Source organism: Apus apus, chromosome 4 (assembly GCF_020740795.1).
Source record: "Apus apus isolate bApuApu2 chromosome 4, bApuApu2.pri.cur, whole genome shotgun sequence".
Classification (NCBI taxonomy): Eukaryota; Metazoa; Chordata; class Aves; order Apodiformes; family Apodidae; genus Apus; species Apus apus.
The window spans coordinates 39,398,167-39,419,685 of record NC_067285.1 but is presented as its reverse complement, the minus strand read 5'-3'; the positions used below and the strand labels follow the sequence as shown (position 1 = coordinate 39,419,685).

The 21,519-nt window shown below is 59.5% G+C and overlaps 2 protein-coding genes across 2 annotated transcripts in view; one reads left to right on the top strand and one right to left on the bottom strand.

Moving 5' to 3' along the window:
• The window catches only part of WRN (WRN RecQ like helicase), a 128,795-nt gene that overhangs the window by 28,186 nt on the left and 79,090 nt on the right, over positions 1-21,519 (bottom strand). The window lies entirely within an intron of this gene.
• Positions 5,831-20,042, top strand: RBPMS (RNA binding protein, mRNA processing factor). Its single transcript, XM_051619500.1, has 9 exons — positions 5,831-5,957; positions 11,469-11,546; positions 12,269-12,307; positions 12,448-12,510; positions 13,285-13,435; positions 13,934-14,064; positions 15,627-15,696; positions 17,422-17,529; positions 18,361-20,042. Exons 1-7 carry the CDS (start codon positions 5,895-5,897, stop codon positions 15,687-15,689), a joined length of 588 nt encoding a protein of 195 aa, XP_051475460.1. The 5' UTR covers positions 5,831-5,894; the 3' UTR covers positions 15,690-15,696; positions 17,422-17,529; positions 18,361-20,042.

Below are 21,519 nucleotides of genomic sequence, written 5' to 3'. Positions count from 1 at the left end.
TCCCCACCCTGTCCCCCTGCCACCCCAGCCCCCTGCCACCCTTGTCCCCCTGCCACCCTGTCCCCGTGCACCCCTGCCCCCCCTGCCACCCCTGTCCCCTTCTCACCCTGCCACCCTGTCCCCCCTGGCACCCTGGCCCCCCTGCCCCCCTGTCCCCCTGCCACCCCTGTCCCCTTGTCACCCCTGGACCCCTGCCCCCCTGCCACCCCTTCCCCCCACTCGCCCTGTCCCTCTGCCCCCCTGTCTGCCTGCCACCCCTGCCACCCTGTCCCTCTGCCACCCCTATCACCCCTGCCCCCCTGTCCCCTTGTCACCCCTGTCCCCCTGGCATCCCTGTCCCCCTGCCCCCCTGTCTCCCCTGCCACCCCTGTCCCCCTGCCACCCTGTCCCCCTCTCACCCTGCCACCCTGTCCCCCTGGCACCCCTGTCCCCCTGCCACCCTGTCACCCCTGCCCCCCTGTCCCCCTGGCACCCTGCCACCCTGTTCCCCTGCCACCCCGGCCCCCTGCCCCCCTATCACCCCTGTCCCCCTGCCATCCTGTCCCTCTGCCCCCCTGTCACCCTGTCCCCCTGCCCCCCTGTCACCCTGTCCCCCTGCCCCCCTGTCCCCTTGTCCCCTGCCCCCCTGTCCGCCTGTCCCCCCTCTCCCCCTGCCCCCCTGCCCCACTGTCCCCCTGTCCCCCTGCCACCCTATCCCCCTGCCCCCTGCCCCCTGTCCCCCTGCCCCCCTGCCCCCCTGCCACCTGTCCCCGTCGCCCTGCCACCCCTGTCACCCTATCCCCCTGTCCCCCTGCCCCACTGTCCCCCTGCCACCCTGTCCCCCTACCCCCCTGTCACCCCTGCCCCCCTGTCCCCCTGCCCCACTGTCCCCCTGCCAAGCCTGTCCCCTTGTCACCCCTGTCACCCTGTCCCCCTGCCACCCTGTCCCCCTTCCAAGCCTGTCCCCCTGTTCCCATGTCACCCCCCCTGTCCCCCTGCCACCCTGTCCCCCTGCCCCCCTGCCCCCCTGCCAAGCCTGTCCCCCTGTCACCCCTGCCCCCCTGTCCCCCTCACCTCCTCCTCCTCTCCTCCCAGCCCCAGACGCTGCAGCTGGATTTCCTGATGAAGATCTTGCCCAACTACCATCACCTGAAGAAGACCACCAAGGCCACATCCACTCCTGTCAAGAGCTGAGCACCTCCAGCCTCCCTGTCCCTCCTTCCCTCCGATGAGGGGGGGGGAAGAAAAAAAAAGCCTGGTTTGGTTTATTTATGCCTTTTATTTATGTTCTGCTGTTTGGACCAGCTTTGGCTCCTGGCGTTTCCCACATGCCAGCTCTGCGTGCTTTGTTTTGGGAATAAAATGTCACCTGCTCTTCTCTCCGGGGTGGGGCTGCCATCCTTTGGGAACACCAGGACGTGTTCACACAGGGTGGCCCTGCAGCCACTCCCTGGGGACAGCCCAGCCACCCTGGCCTGCTGGCAGGAGGAGACAGGCCCACACCGGGGGACAGCATGAGAGAGGGGTGTCCTAACCCTGCCCCCCCAAATCCATGTGGGCCCTAGGGTGGGAATGGCTGCTGCCCTCTCTCCCTGGTTCCCCCAGAGTTGCCTCCTGCTCACCTTCCCTGCCAGAGGGTCCGGGGTGGAGCTGCAGCTCCTCCAATCCACCAACCTTTCTTCTGGAGAGCTCCAGGCACGTCCGTGCTTCCCAGCTGGCCCCCGAGATTCCCCAGGGATGATTTGCACAACTTCCTCCCCCATCCCTGTACAGAATGGTTGGTTTTTTTTTGCCTCGGCACAGGAGGAAATCCCTGTAGGGAAAAATCAGGGAGAGAGGAGAGATCCCAGCTGGGCCTGTTGGTTTGGGTTCCAGGTGGGACAGGCCAGGCCACCACAGCCCATCAGATTTTACTCCCCGAGTTCAGGCACAGGGATAGAAAAAAAAGTCATTAAAAAAAAAAACAAAACCCCAAAACGACACCATGTTTTGCCTTTGCAGTTCCAGCCCCCTGGGGAAGCTGCAGCTCTTCCCCAAAAGCCAAATCCAAGTAAGTGCTGTGAGTCTTGTCCCGTGCCTGCTCTCCAGTTCCTCCAGAAGGATAAGGCAACCTTGTCCTGGGCATTCATTCCAAAAGCAAGAGGACCAACAGCTTCGGGGGGGGGACCAGATCAGTCTCCACCCTGTAGATCCCCCCTCGGGGGCCACCTGCCCTGCCACCCAGGCTCTTCCCACTCCCCCCAAGTCCAGCTGCTGGGGCTGTTTTTTTCCCCATCTCCCTGCCAGCAGGGGAGGTTCTGCTCCATAAACCTCGGGGCTGCGGGGGAGGCTGCTGCCCTCAGCAGGATGTCCTCGGTGTCACCTCCGGGTCCCCGCGCAGCTGCAGCTCCCGACACGGCCACTGATCACAGGCCTGTGACCCCCCCCCCCCCCCCCCCCCCCCCCCCCCCTCTGGGTCTCCCTCGAGCTGCTCGGGAGCTTGAGGGGACTCTGGGCATGTGGCAGGGCTGGGGTGAAGCCAACGGGAAGGTGTGAGAGCAGTCAAGCAGAGGGTACTCCTAGAAATCATTGAATGGTTTGGGTGGGAAGGGACCTTAAAGCCCACCCAGTGCCACCCCTGCGTGGGCAGGGACACCTCCCACCAGCCCAGGCTGCTCCAAGCCCCATCCAACCTGCCCTTCAACACTGCCAGGGATGGGGCAGCCACAGCTTCCCTGGGCAGCCTGGGCCAGGGTCTCAGCACCCTCACACTCCAGAATTCCCTCCTCCAGAATTTCCTCCTCCTATAACCCCAGAAGTAGTCAAGATAGGTGAGGACATAGTAGATGAGGATTGGGTTAGGGATCAGTTGCATAATCTGGACATCCATAAATCGATGGGTCCGGATGAAATGCATCCAAGGGTGCTGAGGGAGCTGGCGGAGGTCATTGCTAGTCCACTCTCCATCATCTTCGGTAAGTCATGGGTAACTGGAGAGGTGCCTGAGGACTGGAGGATAGCAAACGTCACTCCAGTCTACAAGAAGGGCAAGAAGGAGGACCCGGGTAACTATAGACCGGTCAGCCTCACCTCCATCCCTGGAAAGGTAATGGAACAACTTGTCCTTGGCACTATCTCTAGACATATCAAGGAGATGGGGGTCATCAAGAGCAGTCAACATGGTTTTACCAAGGGTAAGTCATGTTTGACTAACCTCATAGCCTTCTATGAGGAAATTACTAGGTGGATAGATGATGGTAGAGTGGTGGATGTGGTCTATCTTGATTTCAGTAAAGCATTTGACACCGTCTCCCACAGCATCCTTGTAGATAAGTTGATCAAGTATGGGTTTGATGATCAGGCAGTGAGGTGGATCAAGAACTGGTTGAAAGGAAGAAGTCAGAGAGTTGTAGTCAATGGGGCAGAATCTAGCTGGAGGCCTGTGACTAGTGGAGTCCCTCAGGGGTCGGTACTGGGACCGGTGTTGTTCAATATCTTCATCAACGACCTGGATGAGGGCACAGAATGTAACCTCAGCAAGTTTGCTGATGACACCAAGCTGGGAGGAGTGGCTGACACACCAGAAGGCTGTGCTGCCATTCAGAGAGACTTAGACAGGCTGGAGACTTGGGCGGGGAAAAACCTGATGAAGTTTAACAAGAGCAAGTGTAGAGTTTTGCATTTGGGGAAGAAAAACGCCATGCACCAGTACAGGTTGGGGGCTGACCTGCTGGAGAGCAGTGTAGGTGAAAGGGACCTGGGGGTCATGGTAGACAGGAGGATGACCATGAGTCAGCAGTGTGCCCTTGTGGCTAAGAAGGCCAATGGCATCCTGGGGTGTATTAGAAAGGGTGTGGTTAGTAGGTCAAGAGAGGTTCTCCTCCCCCTCTATTCTGCATTGGTGAGGCCACATCTGGAATATTGTGTCCAGTTCTGGGCCCCTCAGTTCAAGAAGGACAGGGAAGTGCTTGAAAGAGTCCAGCGCAGAGCCACAAGGATGATTAAGGGAGTGGAACATCTCCCTTATGAGGAAAGGCTGAGGGAGCTGGGTCTCTTTAGTTTGGAGAAAAGGAGACTGAGGGGGGACCTCATCAATGTTTACAAATATGTAAAGGGTGAGTGTCAAGACGATGGAGTTAAGCTTTTTTCAGTGAAGACCAGTGATAGGACAAGGGGTAATGGATACAAGTTGGAGCATAGGAGGTTTAAGATGAATATCAGGAAAAATTTTTTTACTGTAAGAGTGACAGAGCACTGGAACAGGCTGCCCAGAGAGGTTGTGGAGTCTCCTTCGCTGGAGACATTCAAAACCCGCCTGGATGCCTTCCTGTGTGATGTACTCTAGGTGACCCTGCTCTGGCAGGGGGGTTGGACTAGATGATCTTTCGAGGTCCCTTCCAACCCCTAGGATTCTATGATTCTATGATTCTATGTCTCACCTCAATCTCCCTCCTCCAGTTTTCATCCATCCCCCCTTGTCCTCTCCCTCCCTGCCCTTGTCCCAAGCCCCTCCCCAGCTTTCCTGGAGCCCCTTCAGGCCCTGGAAGCTGCTCTAAGGTCTCCCTGGAGCCTTCTCTTCTCCAGGCTGAACACCCCACCTCACCTGGTCTCCATCACCAAGTGCTTTGTCCCTCTGGGCTGGGAACCCAAACGCAGCCCCAGGCCAGGAGGGAGGTGCAGCCCAGGGCCCAGCTGGGGCTGCTTGGGGCCTCCAGTGGCTACCAGACCTGGGGTGAGGACAGGGAGGTGGCCAGGACCCCTGCTCTCATGTCACCTGGTGTACTGCTGCCTGTGACACAGCCAGCCCTGCCTCTGAAACCCCTCCTGTGTCTTCAGCACCGTCCCCTCCTCTGGCCCACAGCCCTGCTGCAGCCACCTCCCATGTCCCCAGGACCGTGTCCCGTGTCCCCAACCCTGTGTCCTGTATCCCCAAATCCATGTCCCCAACCCTGTGTCCTGTATCCCCAACCCCATGTCCCATGTCCCCAGCCCCATGTCCCATGACCCCAACCCTGTGTCCTGTATCCCCAAACCCATTCTCATTTCCCCAACCCCATGTCCCCAACCCCGTATCCCCAACCCCATGTCCCATGTCCCCAACCCTGTGTCCTGTATCCCCAAACCCATTCTCATTTCCCCAACCCCATGTCCCAAACCCCATGTCCCCAACCCCGTGTCCTGTATCCCCAACCCCGTGTGCCGTGTCCCCACCCCTGTCTCCTGTATCCCCAACCCCATGTCCCCAACCCCCTGTCCCATGTCCCCAACCCTGTGTCCTGTATCCCCAACCTCATGTCCCCAATCCCGTTCTCATGTCCCCAACCCTGTGTCCCATGTCCCCAGCCCTGTGTCCTGTATCCCCAACCCTGTGTCCCATGTCCCCAACCCTATGTCCTGTATCCCCAACCCCATGTCCCAAACCCCGTGTCCCGTATCCCCAACCCCATGTCCCATGTCCCCAACCCTGTGTCCCATGTCCCCATCCCTGTGTCCTGTATCCCCAACCCCAAGTCCCATGTCCCTAACCCCGTGTCCCATGTCCCCAACCCTGTGTTCTGTATCCCCAACCCCATGTCCCCAACCTTGTATCCTGTATCCCCAACCCCATGTCCCATGTCCCCAACCCTGTGTCCTGTATCCCCAACCCCACTCTCATGTCCCCAACCCCGTGCCCCTTATCCCCAGGCTTCTCTCCCGTGCCCCTCCGCTCTGCCCCGTCTCCCCAGCCCTGCCCTCTCTCCCCCCCCCCATCACCCCCGCTCCCCCATCCTCCCCATCCCCATCCCCATCCCGCCCCGATCCCTCCCCCGGCCGGTCCCTCCCGCCGCCCCCTTTCCCCGCCCCGGCCCCCCCGCCCCCCGGGAGCCTCCAGCACCGCCCGCCCGGCCGCGGCTGCCGCCGGCGGGGACGGGACGCGGATCTTGGCCCCTCGCACCATGAGCAGCGGCCCCGCCGACCGGGAGGGCGGCCCCGCCGACACCGGCCTCCCCGAGGAAGAGGTAGCTTTGGGGGACACACACACACACACACACACAGGGGTGTCAGCATCCCCCATGGTGGGGGGGGGGGCTGCTCAGCACCGGGGGGGTCCCGTCGGTGCCGCGGGGGAGGGGGGGGGGCTTGGGGCGGGCAGGGCATCTCCCCACTCCCGAGACCACCCCCCTCCTGGACCCCTCTCCTGGGGGTGTGTCGTCTCCCCCCCCAAAAAAAAAAACAACAAACACCCCGCCGCTCCCCTCGAGGAAGATCCACGGGTGCAGCCCCCAGTCCCGGGGGAGGGGAGGGGAGGGGGGCGACGTGCAGGTCCCCCCCGGGGTGGGCAGGGGGGGGGTGTGTGGGGGGGGCAAACCAACCTCACCCCAGCCCGCATGGGGGGGGGGGTCTGAGCTGGCTTGGGGGGGGGGGGGTGTCAGTGCCAGTGACGGTGGGTACCACGCACCCCCCCCCCAGCCCGGCTTCACCTCTCTCCTCCAGCGGGTCTTCCCCCCCCGCCCCCCAAATCTGTGCCGAAGGGTCCGAACCCCCCCCCCTCCACACCCACCCCCACGGGGGACAAACCCCACGCGGGGAGTGTTCGCCCGCGCAACCGCCGAGTTCCTGGTTTTTTCCCCCATGACCTTGAGATGGGAATTTGGACTTTGGGAGGAGGGTGAGAGCGAGCAGGTCGGATCTTCTCCTCCCCTTTCACACTCCCCCACCCCCCCACCCCCGGGGCAGCTCCGGTTCGTGTCCCCCCCCCCCGCTTCCCTGTGGGTTCTGGGGTCGGTGCCGCCGGGATGCTCCCCCCCCCGCCTTGCTTGGGGTCTGTTTGGTTTTACGGTTTATTCCAGAGTCTGTTCCGCCATGAAACTTCCCAAAAGTTTCCTCAAGAGCCGCAATCATCGGGATTTATTTTTTTTGGGGGGGGTTGTTGTTTTTTTTTACCCCTGGGGGCGGGCGATGCTGGCGGGAGATGCCGCGATGCGGCCCGGGTGGGGATGGTGCTCCGTGTCCTCCGAGGCCTTTTTTCCTAGTGCTGTGGAATGTGTCCTGCCAGGAAAACAGGCATTCCTGCTCCCCGGCTGGAACCAGGGGGCGAGGGGCTGCCCATCACCTCCCCCCCCCACTTCCACCCCCGTGGGGACCCCCTGCCCTGCCCTTCCCCAAGGGGAAGCAGGACACGGGGACCCCCTGGAGGGGACGGCTGCGAGGTGCCAGTGTGTGTCCCCTCCCCCCCCCCCCCCCCTTGTCCCCGCACTCTGGGGACGATTGGCCGCTCGTGTTTGCAAGGCTGGGCTCCTCCGGTGCCAGGCAGGTATTTTCCCTGGACGAGTTTTTCCCGGCCCTGGCTGGAAGAGCCGGTGCTGTCGAGTATTTGCTTAAAGCACAACGGCAAAAGAAGCTGGGGGGGGGGGAAGGGAGGGTTGCCCGGCTACTGCAACCTCTTCCCTTTCCTGGAGTTTGCCTTCCAGCCTGGTGCTCCTCGCGAAAATAAAAAATATAAACAACCCACCCTAAAATAAAAGGAAGGGAGAAGCAGCGATTGCTCATCATCCCGGGGGGGGGAGATCAACCTCCAGGCTCTGCAAGGTGGCACAAGCCCCTGCTTTGGCCCCACTGCCCGGTCCTGGCTCCCTCGGGTGGCCTCCCCATCCCTCTCGCCTCCTCCTTCCCTCCCCCCCCCCAAAAAAAAAAAAAAAGGGTCGGGGAGCTGTGGGTCCCCCACGGAGGAGCTTTGAGGGGGGGGGTGCAGAGCAATTTGGAAAGGTCACGTCACTCTCCTGCCGGGCGAGAACGGCATGTAAAGGCTCTTCGGAAGCCTTATTTGGTAGCGGATCGGCCCCGGAGAGCCCGGCTCGTGGCCCTGGTCCCCATCCCCTTTGCCAGATCCCTCATCCCGGGGGAGCAGGGAGCGAGGAGGGGGGGGGGATCCCACCCCCTCCCCTTCCAGGGTGGGTTGCAGGGGGAAAGGCGCCCAGGGCACGGCTAAGGTTTGTCCCCCTGGCCCCATCCTCCCTCCTGCTTCCTTGGAAGCGCGGGGGGCGAAGGGTTTGGGGAGCAAACACGGCGTGACCCCCGCCCTCCTGCAAACCTCCCATCTGCTCCCTTGGTCTCTCGAGGCTGCTTTTTTTTTTTTTTTTTTTGCTTCCTCGTTCCAGCCCCGGATTCGTTCTTCCCCTTCTCCTTTTCCCCGTTCTCGTCCGGCCGCCGGATCCGTGGAAGCGGCTCCGAGGGCAGGGGCCGGATCCTCCGGCATCCCGGGGATGGAGGAGCCGGCATCCCTCGGCCTCCGCCTTGTTTATGCCGGGGAATTTTGCGGGCTGCTGGCGTGCCAGCGAGCATCCCGGTAACCCAAACCCAGGCCAGGAGAAAGACGCTTCCATTAGCGGAGAGAATTTGCCCCGGGATTAACCCCGGCGGGGCTGGAATGCACCCCGCTTTGCTGGGGGCGGGAGGCGGGGGGGATGAGTGGAGGAGGGGGTGTCAATCTTGACGTTGCCTTGTTGTTTGTGGGTTGTTTTGGGTTTTTTTTTTTTTTTTTTTGCGGCTCGATCCCAAACCTGGTGCCGTTTCCTTCCTGCTCCCGCCTGCTCCCGGCTCCCTTGCCTCCCCCTCGGCGGCAATTAACGGCGCGGTTAATCGGCTGGTGGGGAATTAAAGCCGAGCCCCCCCCTGGAAAGGGGCTGGAAGGCGGCGATGAGATGCCTGGGGAATGAATCACCTTCCGCCGCTCCCTCCAGGTTTAGCGGGGGGTGCTTTGGGCAGGGGGCGTGACGGGGCTGGGCCCCACATCCCCCCCCCCCCCACCGCATCCCTCGGGACACCCCCCCTCCAGACCTTCTCCAGCATCCCTTGAAACCGGCTCCAGATGGGACATGGGTTTTTTTTTTTTTGGGGGGGGACAGCAGAAGGTGATGTGGGGAGAGGGATGGGACAGATGTGGGATGGATGGATGGATGGATGGATGGATGGATGGATGGATGGATGGATGGATGGATGGATGTGGCTTCCCTAGGGATAGGAGAGCAGCAGAAGCCCAGGAGAAGAATTCCCGCAGGGAGTAGAAAAGTCAAGAGGGGACAAACCAGGAGCAAGGTGGCAAGAGGTGGGATCCACCAGCCCTGGCAAATAGGGGAGCTGGGAGGGGACACAGCAGCAGGAGCAGGAAGGGCACTTGGTGCTGTAGCTGTTACCTCACTGAAGGTAACCAAGGTGGTGGTCACCTGTGGGGTCCTGCACCCATGGCCAGACCCTTCCTGGAGCCACCACTGGCAGTTCTGTCTTGGAAGACAGAAGTGGGTTTCACCCCAAATGGTAACAAGAAGGAGAGGGGGAGAAATGCTCCGCCGAGAGGAAACCATGAAAAGGGTCTGCACAGCAGAACTGCAAGGGAACAGCTCGGGCTGCCCTCACCTGGGGGTGTCTGGGCTGTGGGAATCCCACCCCTTGAGCAAGGATCCCAAGCTGATCCCTGCTCCGGAGCTCCTGGCCCCGTCCCACAAGACTTTTGGCAGCACGTCTCACCCCATCCACCTCCGGGGAGGTAATTTTTCCCTAGGGAAGAGCATCTACCTGCCAGCAGGATGGGGATTTTTGCCGGTTTACTCCCCCTCTAGGGGCTGGATTTTGCCCTGGGATCAGAAGAGGGAGGCTGAGCCTCTGGGATGCCTCGGCACAGGAAAGCCTGGAGCAGCTCCCCGTGGGCCGAAGCTCTTCTTCCATTTAAGGGCAGGAGTAATGTTTCCGCCGAAAAGCTTTCCCCTTGGCAGCAGGATATCCGTCCCAGCCCGCCGGGATTTATCCCCGAGGACGCTCCCCCCCCTTCGCTGCCGGTTTGAGGGGCCGCCCAGACCCTCCCACCTGCTCCTCGCCCAGCCCAGGGATGCTGCTCATCCAGGACCCGCTCACATGCCCCTCGTCTTACCTCCCTCCCCCTCCGCCCCTTCTTCCCTGGCTCCCAAACATCATCCTTAGGGGCTGGAAAACCAGGCGGGGCATCCTTCGGATCCCACCTCCCTCCCTCGCGCCGCTCTAGGATTTTATGGTTGAAAACTTGGCCGACCCGCGTTTGAACTTTTCAAAGAAAACAAGTCATTACCGAGGAGAAGAAGCCTTTTCCTCGGCAAGCCCGGGTTTTGGAGGCTTGTTGGTTGGTTGGCTTGTTGGTTTTTTTCTTTTCCCTCCAGGCTCTTTTATCTCTCCCATCTCCCCGCCGGGGGGGCTGTGGGAATAAAGGATCTGGCGAGCCGGGCTCTGGGGGGGGGGGGGAGGGGGTTTGGATTTCAGGGAGGGGGCAAATTGGGGGTGGGATCTTCCCCGGAGCTGTCTCTGACACCTCCTCGGGTGTTTCACGCAGCTCCCTGTGGAGAAAAAAGCCTCCCTGTGGAGGCTCGAGGGGTGATGGCAAGAGGAGTTTGGGCAGTGCCTCCATGGGGAGATGGTGCAGCACTGGGAGGCCTTGGGGTGCTCCACCGCTCTCTGAGCTTCAAAGATGGGCAGAAAGCTGGGAGGGGTGAGGGATGTGTGTGTGTGTGTGTGTGTGTGTGTCTCCAGAGGCACCTTGTGAGGGGCTTCCAGCCCAGCCTGGATGGTCCCAGCAGAGGGAACCAGCAGCCGTGGGTATCACTGTTGACACAAGGGCTATCTGCAAAAAACACCTTTTGTTATTTCAGAGGTACAGGTCAGCCAGAGGTTTTGTGACACCCGAGCAGGAATGTTTGCTGCTCCCAGGCTGGGAGATGGGGTAGATAGCTTATCTCCAAGAGGAGAAGAGATGTCAGCAGAAGAATAGGCCTGGGCTGGCTGTTGAGGGCTGTTTCAGCATGTCTCTGTCCCAGGAAACGGGGCAGGCAAGGTGCCTGGCCAAGATATAAAATAATCAAGGTTTTTCCTCTCCTCCGGCCCAACTCTGGCTGCTTGGCACCTTGGGGTGGGTGACCTTAGTCCAAGCTCTCAGGACCATCTCTCACAAGGCATTTGGGTGCCTGAAAAAAAGGAGCTAGAGCCATCAAACCCTTCAGCCGATGCTCCTTCCCTGTCACCAGCTGGATTTAAAGCAAAATCATCCCAGCACGGGTCCTGCCCACCCTTAAAAGGTGACTTTTCTAAAGCAGGGACAAGCTGCTTAAAACCAGCCCCCTCCAAACCAGTCATTCCTCCAAGGAGGAAGAGCTGGGGGGGGGTTTGCTTCTCCCCAGTCCTTAACGAACTGCTGCAATTAAACAGAGACAACAGGCACTATCTGCAGTGGAAGGGATGGCAGGGTAGGAAGACCCTGGGATGGTGGCAGCCTTTGTGACCTGGAGGACACTTGGTGCAGTGAGGACAGGTCTCAGTTACCTTCCTGGGGCAGCTTGCTCCATGGTTGCTGGAAGGATGGGGACACCTCTCCCCAAAAAAATGTTGCAGCCCCCAAAGGTGGCTGAAGGTTTTTGGCTTCCCCTGAGGTTCCCCTGGGGCTGGCACCATCTCTCTGGTGTGCCACCAAGTGAGGGATGAGGGAGGGTCCTCAAGAACCACTTCTTTTCTAGGTGAGGACCCTCTTTGTCAGCGGGTTGCCTCTGGACATCAAGCCCCGGGAACTTTACCTGCTCTTCAGGCCCTTTAAGGTACCAGATTTGGGTTGTGGGGGTGTGGGGGTGTATGATGGGAGGGCTGGAAGTGTGGGGCTGGCCCTCTGCCCTATCCCCATGGCCCCACTAACCTTGGTGGGACCTAGAAGCCTGCTGGTCTCCCCCCTCCCCCCCAGAAAGTCTAATTTCACAGAAAAAAAGGTTCTGCACCTTTTTGCCCCAATAAAGCACAGGAAAATGGTGCTGGGTGCTTGGATTGCAGTTAAAACCCTGCTAATAAAATCATGTTGTATTAAAAATAAAAATAGAGAATCCTAGAATCATGGTTTGGGCTGGAAAGGGCCTTCAAGATCATCTGCATGGGCAGGGACACCTCCCACCAGCCCAGGTTGCTCCAAGCCCCATCCAACCTGCCCTTCAACACTGCCAGGGATGGGGCAGCCACAGCTTCCCTGGGCAACCTGGGCCAGGGTCTCACCACCCTCACAGCCCAGAATTTCCTCCTCATGTCTCACCTCAATCTCCCTCTTCTGGTTTCAATCCCTTCCCCCTTGTCCTCTCCCTCCCTGCCCTTGTCCCAAGCCCCTCCCCAGCTTTCCTGGAGCCCCTTCAGGCCCTGGAAGGTGCTCTAAGGTCTCCCTGGAGCCTTCTCCTCTCCAGGCTGAACACCCAGCTCTCCCAGCCTGTCTCCATAGGGAGGTGCTCCTATAATCAAGGCCAATTCCCACCCAACACCCTTTCCTCTCCTTTCCTTGCAGGGCTACGAAGGGTCTCTCATCAAACTCACCTCCAAGCAGGTAGGAGGAGCCGCTCCAAATGGGCCGAGCATCCCGTCCCGTGCTCCCACCTTCCCTGGGCCGGAAGGGGGGGTTTGGGGGATTCCCCTCTCTGCTCCCCACCAACCCAACTGATGGCCCCTCCTCTCCTTCCCCCACAGCCCGTGGGCTTTGTCAGCTTCGACAGCCGCTCGGAGGCGGAGGCGGCAAAGAACGCCCTGAACGTGAGTTTTGGGGTTGTTCCTGTTTGTCTCCCCCTCCCCGGGTACCCTCCCCATTCCCAGGATGTGCATCTCCTGCAGGGACTGGCCCCAAAACACCCCCAAACCCTTCCCTCCTGGTGGGGGCTGCTCTCACCTTCCCCAGTGCCAACTGGGGAGGCCTGGTGGAACCCTGAGGATTGCAGCCCGAGGTAGGACCCAGCCATTCCCAGCCTCTCCTGTTTCTCCAGCAGGAAAAAAAAAAAAACCAAAAAATCCCAGCTGAGGCTGCAAAAGAAAAAGCAAATTGCACTTTCCTGTCTCAGCTCCTTCCTACCTCAGTGGAGTTAATCTCCTGAACACAGGGGGGAGAACCTCGTGCAGCTCCTCCGATTCCTCCCCAGGTTTTGGTTGGGCTCGGTTTCTTCCGTGGTTTATTTATGGTTTTTTTTCCTAGTCTTGATTTTCAACGTAAAACTTTTTAATTATTATTATATTTCCCCCCCCCCGTTTTTTTCTTGCCTTTTTTTGCTTTTTGGATCCTCTAAACTCACCTGGCTAAGAGCCCGTGGGAATGCCAACTGCCAAGCCTGGTGCCGACGGCTCGAGGCGCCAGGAGGAGCGGGCGCTGCCTCTGGGCCCAGCAGATGAATTCATTTCAAGGCTGGAAGTCCTAAAAAAACCCACCCAAAACCCCCCCCACAAACGAGCTACATCTAATTGGCAGGTGGTGGTTTGTTGTGCTTGCGGTCGGTGCTCGCCCACCCTCCCTCCCTCGCCTCCTTCCCTCCCCTGCAGGGCATCCGCTTCGACCCCGAGATCCCCCAGACCCTGCGGCTGGAGTTCGCCAAGGCCAACACCAAGATGGCCAAGAACAAGCTGGTGGGGACCCCCAACCCCAGCACCCCCCTCCCCACTGCTGTACCTCAGTTCATCGCCCGCGAGCCCTGTGAGTACCAGCTGGGCTGCTCCCGAGTGGGGGGGGTGTGTGTGTCCCCCTCCCCAACCTGCCACCCCCCCCCCCCCCGTGCTGGTTCGGGGGGCAGCTGGTCCCTGGGAGTCACCCTCACCTTCATTTTTCCCTCGGGAAAACACCAGATTCAGGCGACCTGACACGGTGCAGAGAGCAGGGATGCTCCAGGGGAGGGTGGTGACGGGGGAGGCCAGGTCCACCCGCTGGCACAGGGTGACCCCGGGGTCCCCAAAGGCACCTGCTGGCCCTGGAGAGGACCCGGGGGAGGTGGCAGCCAGCAAGCAGGAGTGGGACAAACCCTTGGTTCTGCTTCTCCACGCTGCAGGGGGGGGTTTCTCAGTGGAAACCTCAGGCACAGCACGAAGGGTCCTGGTCCTGCGGCGGGAAGAGCCGTTTTTGTTTCTGGCCGGTTCCCCCCCCCCCCCGCCTCCCCTGCCTGGCTGGTAATTCCAGCTCTCCCTTCTTGTCTTGCAGACGAGCTCACGGTGCCTGCACTTTACCCCAGTAGCCCTGAAGTGTGGGGGCCGTACCCTCTGTACCCAGCGGAGTTAGCACCTGCTCTACCTCCTCCTGCTTTCACCTACCCCGCTTCGCTGCACGCCCAGGTAATTCCAGACCCCTCCGCCGGCGCTGCGCTCACCCACGCTGACCCCCCCCCCCCTCCCCAGCTAACGGGCACTTCCCCCCCTTTCCCTGCTCCCTGAGGTTGAGGGGTGGCAGCTGGTGGAGCCCGTCTCAGCCCAGACACCTCTCCCTGCCTACGCTCTCCCCTCTCTTGGCAGCGAGGGAGGGATGGGGGATGCTCAGCGGGGCTGGAACGTCCCCATCGCTCCCGGTCGGGGGCGAGATGTTGGGGGTCTCGAGCCCCTGGAGCATCCCTCAGATGTGGCTTTGTTGGATGCGGGGTGTGATTCCAACATGGGGGGGGGAGGGAGGGGAGAGAGGGCAAGCGAGGAGCAAAAAGGCAGGAGCCGTTTTCCTGCTGGCTGCCAGCGCCGTTAAAAATTAACCCCCCACCCTAAAAATTAACCAACCACCCGCCCCAGGAGAGGAGCAGGGAAGAGGAGAGGGGGGAAAATGGAAGGGGTGGAGGATTCGGAGCACCCGCCCTGGGGATGTTTTCCATGAGGGGCGTGGCGGGGATGCCAGGAAGAGGTGCCCGTCGTGGGGGCAGCTGCTTGGCAGGGACCCGGAGGAGCCAAGAGCACGGAAGCAGATTTGCTGGAGAAGCTGCATCCCAAAAAGAGGCAGCGCTGCTGGAGGCAGCCAGGGGCTGGTTTGAGCACGGGTGAGGAAAAGTCCTGGCCCTACCAACCCAGCCCTTCGGGTGGAATTCCAGCTCTTCGGGCCCTGCCGTTTTGTAGGAAGCGTGGCAGGAAATATTATTGCGGCTGCGTCCCTGCCTTGTCAAATAAACCCCTTCACAGGCAGCACCTGCAGGCTCGGGAAAAGGGTGGTGAGGGAAGGGAGGCGTAAGGAGGATCCCAGGGCCCACCCCTTCCCAGGAAAATCCAGGCTGAGACCCTGACGCTGGGCACTGTTGGAAGGGGCAGGGTGAAGCCTCATATGCTTAAGACCTCGTTACTCTGCACAGCTCCCTGAAAGGAGGGTGTAGGGAGGTGGGAGTTGGGCTCCTCTCCCAAGTGAGTCATGGCAGGACAAGAGGAAATGGCCTGAAGCTGCACCAGGGGGGGTTTAGACTGGAGATTGGGAAGAGTTTCTTTCCCCAAAGAGTGGTTGGACAGTGGAACAGGCTGCCCAGGGAGGTGGTGGAGCCACCATCCCTGGAAGTGTTTAAAAGGAATGTAGATATAGTGCTTAGGGACAGGATTTAAGCACTGAAGGGGTAAATTAGGTTATGGTAGGGGGATTTAGGTTGTGGTTGGACTTGATGGTCTTCAAGGTCCCTTCCAACCAGGATGGTTCTATGATTCTGTGATAATTACCAGGGTGGTGGGGGTCTGATGTCCCCCCCCCGGGTCTGGTGGGGGGATCAACGTGTCCTCACCGTCCGAACCGGCGCCACGACGGCTGTGCCGCCGGCGTTCCCAGCCAGGGAAAGGCTGGGAAAAGGGGATCCAGAAGGCAGGGGGGTGCTTGCCAGGCTGGGTGACACCCCCCCCCCCCCCCCCCCAACCACCCCTCTCACCCCCTCTTGTCTCTGCAGATGCGCTGGCTCCCTCCCTCCGAGGCTGGTTCTCAGGGCTGGAAGTCCCGCCAGTTCTGCTGAACGCCGGGTGAGTCGCCGCCTTTTCCCCGCTCCCGCCAGCCTGGGAAACCTGGGGGCCACCTCCCCCCCCTGCCACTGCTCCCAAGGGTCTCCAGCAGCTCCAGGGGGGGTGGTGGCCAGACCCTGCACCCACGCCAGCCGGACCAGCCTTGCAAGTCGGGTGGAAAATGGCGTGAAGTTCAACGAGGCCAAGTGGAGGGTCCTGCGCTTTGGCCGCAATCACCCCCGGCAGCGCTACGGGCTGGGGGGAGAGGGGCTGGAGAGCTGCCCAGCTGGGAGGCAACTGGGAGCACTGGTTGGCAACTGGTTGGACGTGACCCAGCAGTGTGCCCAGGGAGGCCAATGGCATCCTGGCTTGTGCCAGGAATGGTGTGGCCAGCAGGAGCAAGGATGTGATTCTCCCCCTGTGCTCAGCACTGGGGAGGCTGCACCTCGAGCACTGTGTCCAGTTCTGGGCCCCTCACTGCAAGAAGGACCTTGAGGTGCTGGAGCAGGTCCAGAGGAGACAACGTGGCTGGTGAAGGGACTAGAGGGAAAGTCTTGTAGGGATGGGCTGAGGGAGCTGGGGATGTTTAGCGTGGAGAAGAGGAGACTCAGGGGGGACCTTCTCACTCTCTACAACCACCTGAAGGGAGGTTGTGCTCAGGTGGGGTTGGGCTCTTTTTCCAGGCAACCAGTGACAGGATGAGAGGGCCTGGCCTGAAGCTGCTCCAGGGGAGGTTTAGATGGGATATCAGGAAGCACTTCCTCATGGAAGGGGTGATTAGACACTGGGATGGACTGCCCAGGGAAGTGGTGGAGGCACCATCCCTGGAGGTGCTCAAGGAAAGGCTGGAGGTGGCACTTGGTGCCACGGTCTGGAGATGTGCTGGGGTCAGGTCATAGGCTGGACCTGATGAGAGTCTTTTCCAGCCTCGGTGACTCTGTGAAAGCAGAGGAGGTCGGGAAGACACACTCTGCAAATAGCCCGGCCTTCTGTGGACAAGGAAACAGAGGATTCTCCACCTGTGGAGAAAACCCTGTGGATCTGAGGAGGCTCCGGCGCTGCCTGCCTGGTCACGGGGCACCCACAGCCCCCGTGCCGTGGCAGCCAGGCTCAGGCACCCGGGGGAGGGCAGGAGGAGCAGCCCTGGCTGCAGCCCACCTCAGGCTTGGACCCACAAAGCCCTTCCTGGCTATTTTAGGCTCAGCTGATGATCAAAATAGGGAGGGGCGAGGCTTTGGGAACCGGCGGTTCTTCCAAAGCGTGGGACGTGCCAATGTTTCCAGCTAAAATGTAAGCAGAGCTGCCTTAGGGGACAGGGGGATGAATAAGTCCCTGGGAACAGGTCCACCCGCCTGCAGCCACCCCAGGAGCTCCAAGGATGGAGGGTGGGGAAGCTCCCGGCTCCCTGCCAGGCTCCTCCAGCCACGGCGCAGCCCAGGGAAAGGGTTTTGGAGCCCATCAGGGCAGGGTTTGAGCTGCAAATTGCTTCCTTTTGGAAGCACCAGCCACGGTGAGACTGCACATCATTGCCCCATCCCTGGAAATGTCCAAGGGCAGGTTGGATGGGGGCTTGGGGGCAACCTGGTCTGGTGGGAGGTGTCCCTGCCCACGTAAGGGGTGGGTTTGGAACAGGATGCTCTTGGGGGACCCTCCCAGCCCCACGTGCTCTAGGATGCTATGAAAAGACCCTTTCCCCTTGGCAGAGGGACCCCAGCACCCCTCACCCTCCGCCGTGTCCTCTCGCAGGTCTCAGGTGTGTGATGGTGGCCTACACAGTCAGTCTTGTGGGTATTAAAGGAGTCTTCCAGGGCGGCTACTGGGTTGGCGTGCTCTCCCCAAAACCACAGTGTGCTGGTAAGGCCACAGCAACGGGGGGTGAGGGGGGGGGGGGAACGTGGCCCCTTGGGCTTTGCTGCCTTGGGCAGGGGGCAGAGGGGTGAGGAAGGTACCTGTGATGTCCATGAAGGAACGGGAGCATCCCTGGGATTGAGCCCTGCGGGTGGCAGGGCTGCTCCTGCTCTGCCATTCCCACCTTTATCCCTGTTATCTGGAGCAGCAGTTTGGCCGGCCCAGGAATGCCTCTGGGCTTTGAATGACCCCTGGTAATCTCATCTCCCTGCCCTCCTCTGCTTCCTGCCTTGGATCAACACGGAGCCAAATTCCTCTTAAATGCAAAACTCAACTCAAAAACTTAACTCTCAGCTTCCCAGCTGCTGCCTCCTCAAACCCCAGGAGCCTGGACACGGTCCTGTGTGACCTGCCCCAGGTGTTCCTGCTGCAGCAGGGGTCTGGACTTGATGATCTCCAGAGGTCCCTTCCAAGCCCTGTGATTCTGTGGGGAGAAGCAAACTGGGACCAGTGGGGTCCTTTCTCTCTGCCTGATGCCCCCAGGGTGCTGGTAGCCCCCCCAGCTCTCCTTGCAGGCATCTCCCACCTTGCCCTCCTCCAGACTCAACAACTGTCCTTAGATCTTCACCAAGTGTCCTTGGAGAGCAGTGCCCGTTTCCAAAACAAGCCTCCCTCTTCCCCAGGCTGTGGCACTGCAGCTTCCCCACAGGGGAGCCCGAAGGAAGAGGGGTTAACCACTGCCTTTCCCACCTCTCCTCAGCCCGGAACTGTGGCTGCTTCACGTTTTGCTTTCTCTCTGCTTGTTTTCCTTTTTAACACCTCCCTCCCTTGTTACAGGCTTGAAAAACCAAAACCAAAACCTCACGTTCGGATTCCTCCAAGACTTTCCCACAGCCTCTATCACACATCTGCTCTCCGAGAAGAAAAGCAACAACAACCAACAACAACAACAAAGCATACCTAGTAATAATATTTTCCTCTTTTAACACTGTATATTTGTAAGAAAGAGTGTGTCACTTCTGAAAGCGTGGCTGGACAGGCCTTGCTGTAGCCTTTGAGAAGCCCTTTTTCAAACCACAGGAACTACAGGCTGCGAAAAAAACCACCAAACCAAACCCCAAACCAAACAAGCCACATGAGAGCAAGTATTTTTGTACCAAACCCCCTCGAACGGGACAATCTTACACTGGGTCGGACCACAGGTGTGTGGTTGTTTTTTTGTTTTTTTGGGCTTGACTTTGGGAGGTGGGTCACGAGGAGGAGCCCCCACTGCACGTGGAAGGGGCGACGCTGCTGCGGGCGCTGCGACGGACCCTGCGGCTCCCCGGGAATTGCGCCCCGGCGCTGCCGGCAAGACCTCTGCAGCCACTTCCAGGATTACCCTTTTCTTGCCAGCTGTACCCAGTGACAACCAGGCGGGACAATGGGAATCTTCCTCACGGTGGTGGTGGGTTTTTTTCCCCCCCAATCCCTCGGGGCTCCGTGACCAGCTCACCGTGCGAAGCTCCGGCGCGACGGTTCGGATCAGGGACGGGCAGAGGCACCCGCGCGTGTAGCGAGGTGACAATTTGCCTCCTCCTCCTCCTCCTTCTCCTCCTGCCATGGCTGCTTGAAGTTGTTACAGGCAACGTAAACTGCTGTATGAGAAAAAAAAACAAGCCACCAACCAACCCAACCAAGTCTGGGTTTGCCAGCTTCCTCGAGGTCGGGCGCGAGTCCTGAGCGAGCTGAGGGGCTTAGACAGGTGCCAAAGTGCTGGGACGAACCAGGGTTCCACCACCAACACTGTGCCAGCAGCTTGCTGTGGAGCATTCCTGTACATTCCCATGTTTCCATGGACAAGACAGGAGGCTGCTAATACCCTTGGGGCAGTATCCACAACCTTTACAGAGACAGTGTACCAGCAGTGAGACTCCTGGACAGACTAGGCTCTCCTCCTCCTTCTCGCTCTGGGAGGAATCTGGAAAAAGAAAGAGCAAAGCAAACCTAAATCCTCCAACAGGATTCTGGCAACATTTCTCCTTTCGTTGCCTTTTCCCCCTGACCCTGTCCCTGCTGCAGGGCACACCCAGCTCAGAGCTGCCTGGCCTTGGCTGGAGCTGGTTTCTCAGCTGAAGACACAGGGTGCCCCACGGCCAAAACGTCGTCCTCACCTTCTTCTTCTTCCTCTTCCCTGTTATTCTGTGGGCGGGCGAAAATCAGCCAGCTGAGATTTGGGCTGGGGCAGGGGATGAGGTGGTGCGATGGGCACCTGGTCTGTCAGGGTCTTCTGGAAGAAGTGGGCTTGATAAAACCCACGTGAGAAGAAATCAGTCCTAAGACAAACCTCTGAGCAGCTGGGAAAGGAACGCTACCAGCGTTTCCAAGCGACGGACTAACTCTTTTAGCCAACTGTTTCCTGCCCTTTGTCTCGTGGAGAGGAGAGAGGCTTCCACATTGTCTACTCTGCTTTTGGAAACGTGTTTAAAGGTACTTTTTCTATTGTAATTTTTTAAGAATAAAACCAGTGATTATTGTAAGTCACGCGTGGTGTGCTGTGTTAGGGGATCATCAGGCTCCTTCCCCCGCCCCCTCCTCGCAGGGCATTTGAAGGCAGAGACCATCATCCTGCCTGGATCTCTAGGAAAGCTCCAAACTCCAGGCTGGAAGGATCAAGCAGGCTTTAAAGAAACGACTCCCAAGTTTACTGAGATGTTATCAGTTAAGTTTTTAAACCTACTAATCTTGGCAGGAGCAAAGCTGCGATTTTCCATGAGCTCAGCCACAGCAGCAGCAAACGTCACCTAGAGACCAAGGGCCAGATTTTTTTTCTATTTCATTATTTCTTTTTTAACAAGCTGAGACTTTTGAAAAACTTGGGTCACAAGCCCAACCTAGAAATCCCTCCTCCTTCCTCTGCTCCACCCACGCCCCGATAAAGGCGACCAGTGTCCCCAGGAGCCTCGGCCAACAGGCCGAGGCTCCAAAAACAAAGCAGCAGCAGCAAGCTCCAGCTTAGCAAACAAAGCCTGGAGAATGGTGGGTGAAGGACATGATTTTAAAGCAGGTTCCAAACTGCCCAGCGTGGAAAAAACAGGCACTGCAACCCCGGCTGGTGGGGGTTTAACCTCTTCACAGAATCACAGAATGTCAGGGGTTGGAAGGGACCTCTGGAGATCATTGAGTCCAACCCCCCTGCCAGAGCAGGACCAAAAAAACACCAGGGCAGGTTACTCAGAAAGGCATCCAGACAGGTCTGGAAAGTCTCCAGAGAAGGAAACTCCACAGCCTCTCTGGGCAGCCTGGCCCAGGGCTCTGTCACCCTCACAAGACAGAAGTTCTTCCTCATGTTGAGGTGGAACTTCCTGGGCTCCAGTTTGAATCCATTGCCCCTGGTCCTGTCCCAGGGCACAAGTGACAAGAGCTTGTCCCTGCCTTCTTGCTGCCCTCATGTATTGATAGACATGAATTAGATCCCCCTCAGGCTTCCCTCTTGAATAATGTCTTTCTTTTCACTGTCCCCCTAAGCCAGAGGATTTTCAGCTCCGTGCTGCTCGCCTCGTGTCCCCTTTGCCCGTGGTGACCTTTCCCCAGGCAGCCGGGGGAACATTCCTTCCCTCTGACCGTCGGGGCACTTACAGGAAGGCTGGAGCTGCTTGGCTGCCACCCGGAGATTGCAAAATAGGGCCAGGGACTCCCAGGCCACTGCTGGCATCTGATCCCAGGGATAAATCCCACAGAACGGGGCCAGGGACTTCCAGGCCACGGCTGGCATCTGATCCCAGGGATAAATCCCACAAAACGGGGCCAGGGACTCCCAGGCCACTGCTGGCATCTGATCCCAGGGATAAATCCTGGGGGAATATGAACAGGCAGAGCTGGAAAAACCCAAACTGAGAATATCTCACACCCTCCTTGTTTCCACTTTCCCAGTTTCTCCCCATCCCCCTCAGGCCGAGGCTGATCTCCGGCAGAGAAGGGGGATGCGAGCGGCTCCTCCTCCTGCATCCCTGAATC

What these genes read in the sequence shown, in the direction of transcription:
- RBPMS (XM_051619500.1), top strand. Translation starts at nt 5,895, where the DNA reads ATGAGCAGCGGCCCCGCCGACCGGGAGGGCGGCCCCGCCGACACCGGC. An exon ending in CCGGCCTCCCCGAGGAAGAG is followed by an intron (nt 5,958 to 11,468) that starts GTAGCTTTGGGG and finishes CTTCTTTTCTAG; the next exon opens with GTGAGGACCCTCTTTGTCAG. An exon ending in CCGCTTCGCTGCACGCCCAG is followed by an intron (nt 14,065 to 15,626) that starts GTAATTCCAGAC and finishes TTGTCTCTGCAG; the next exon opens with ATGCGCTGGCTCCCTCCCTC.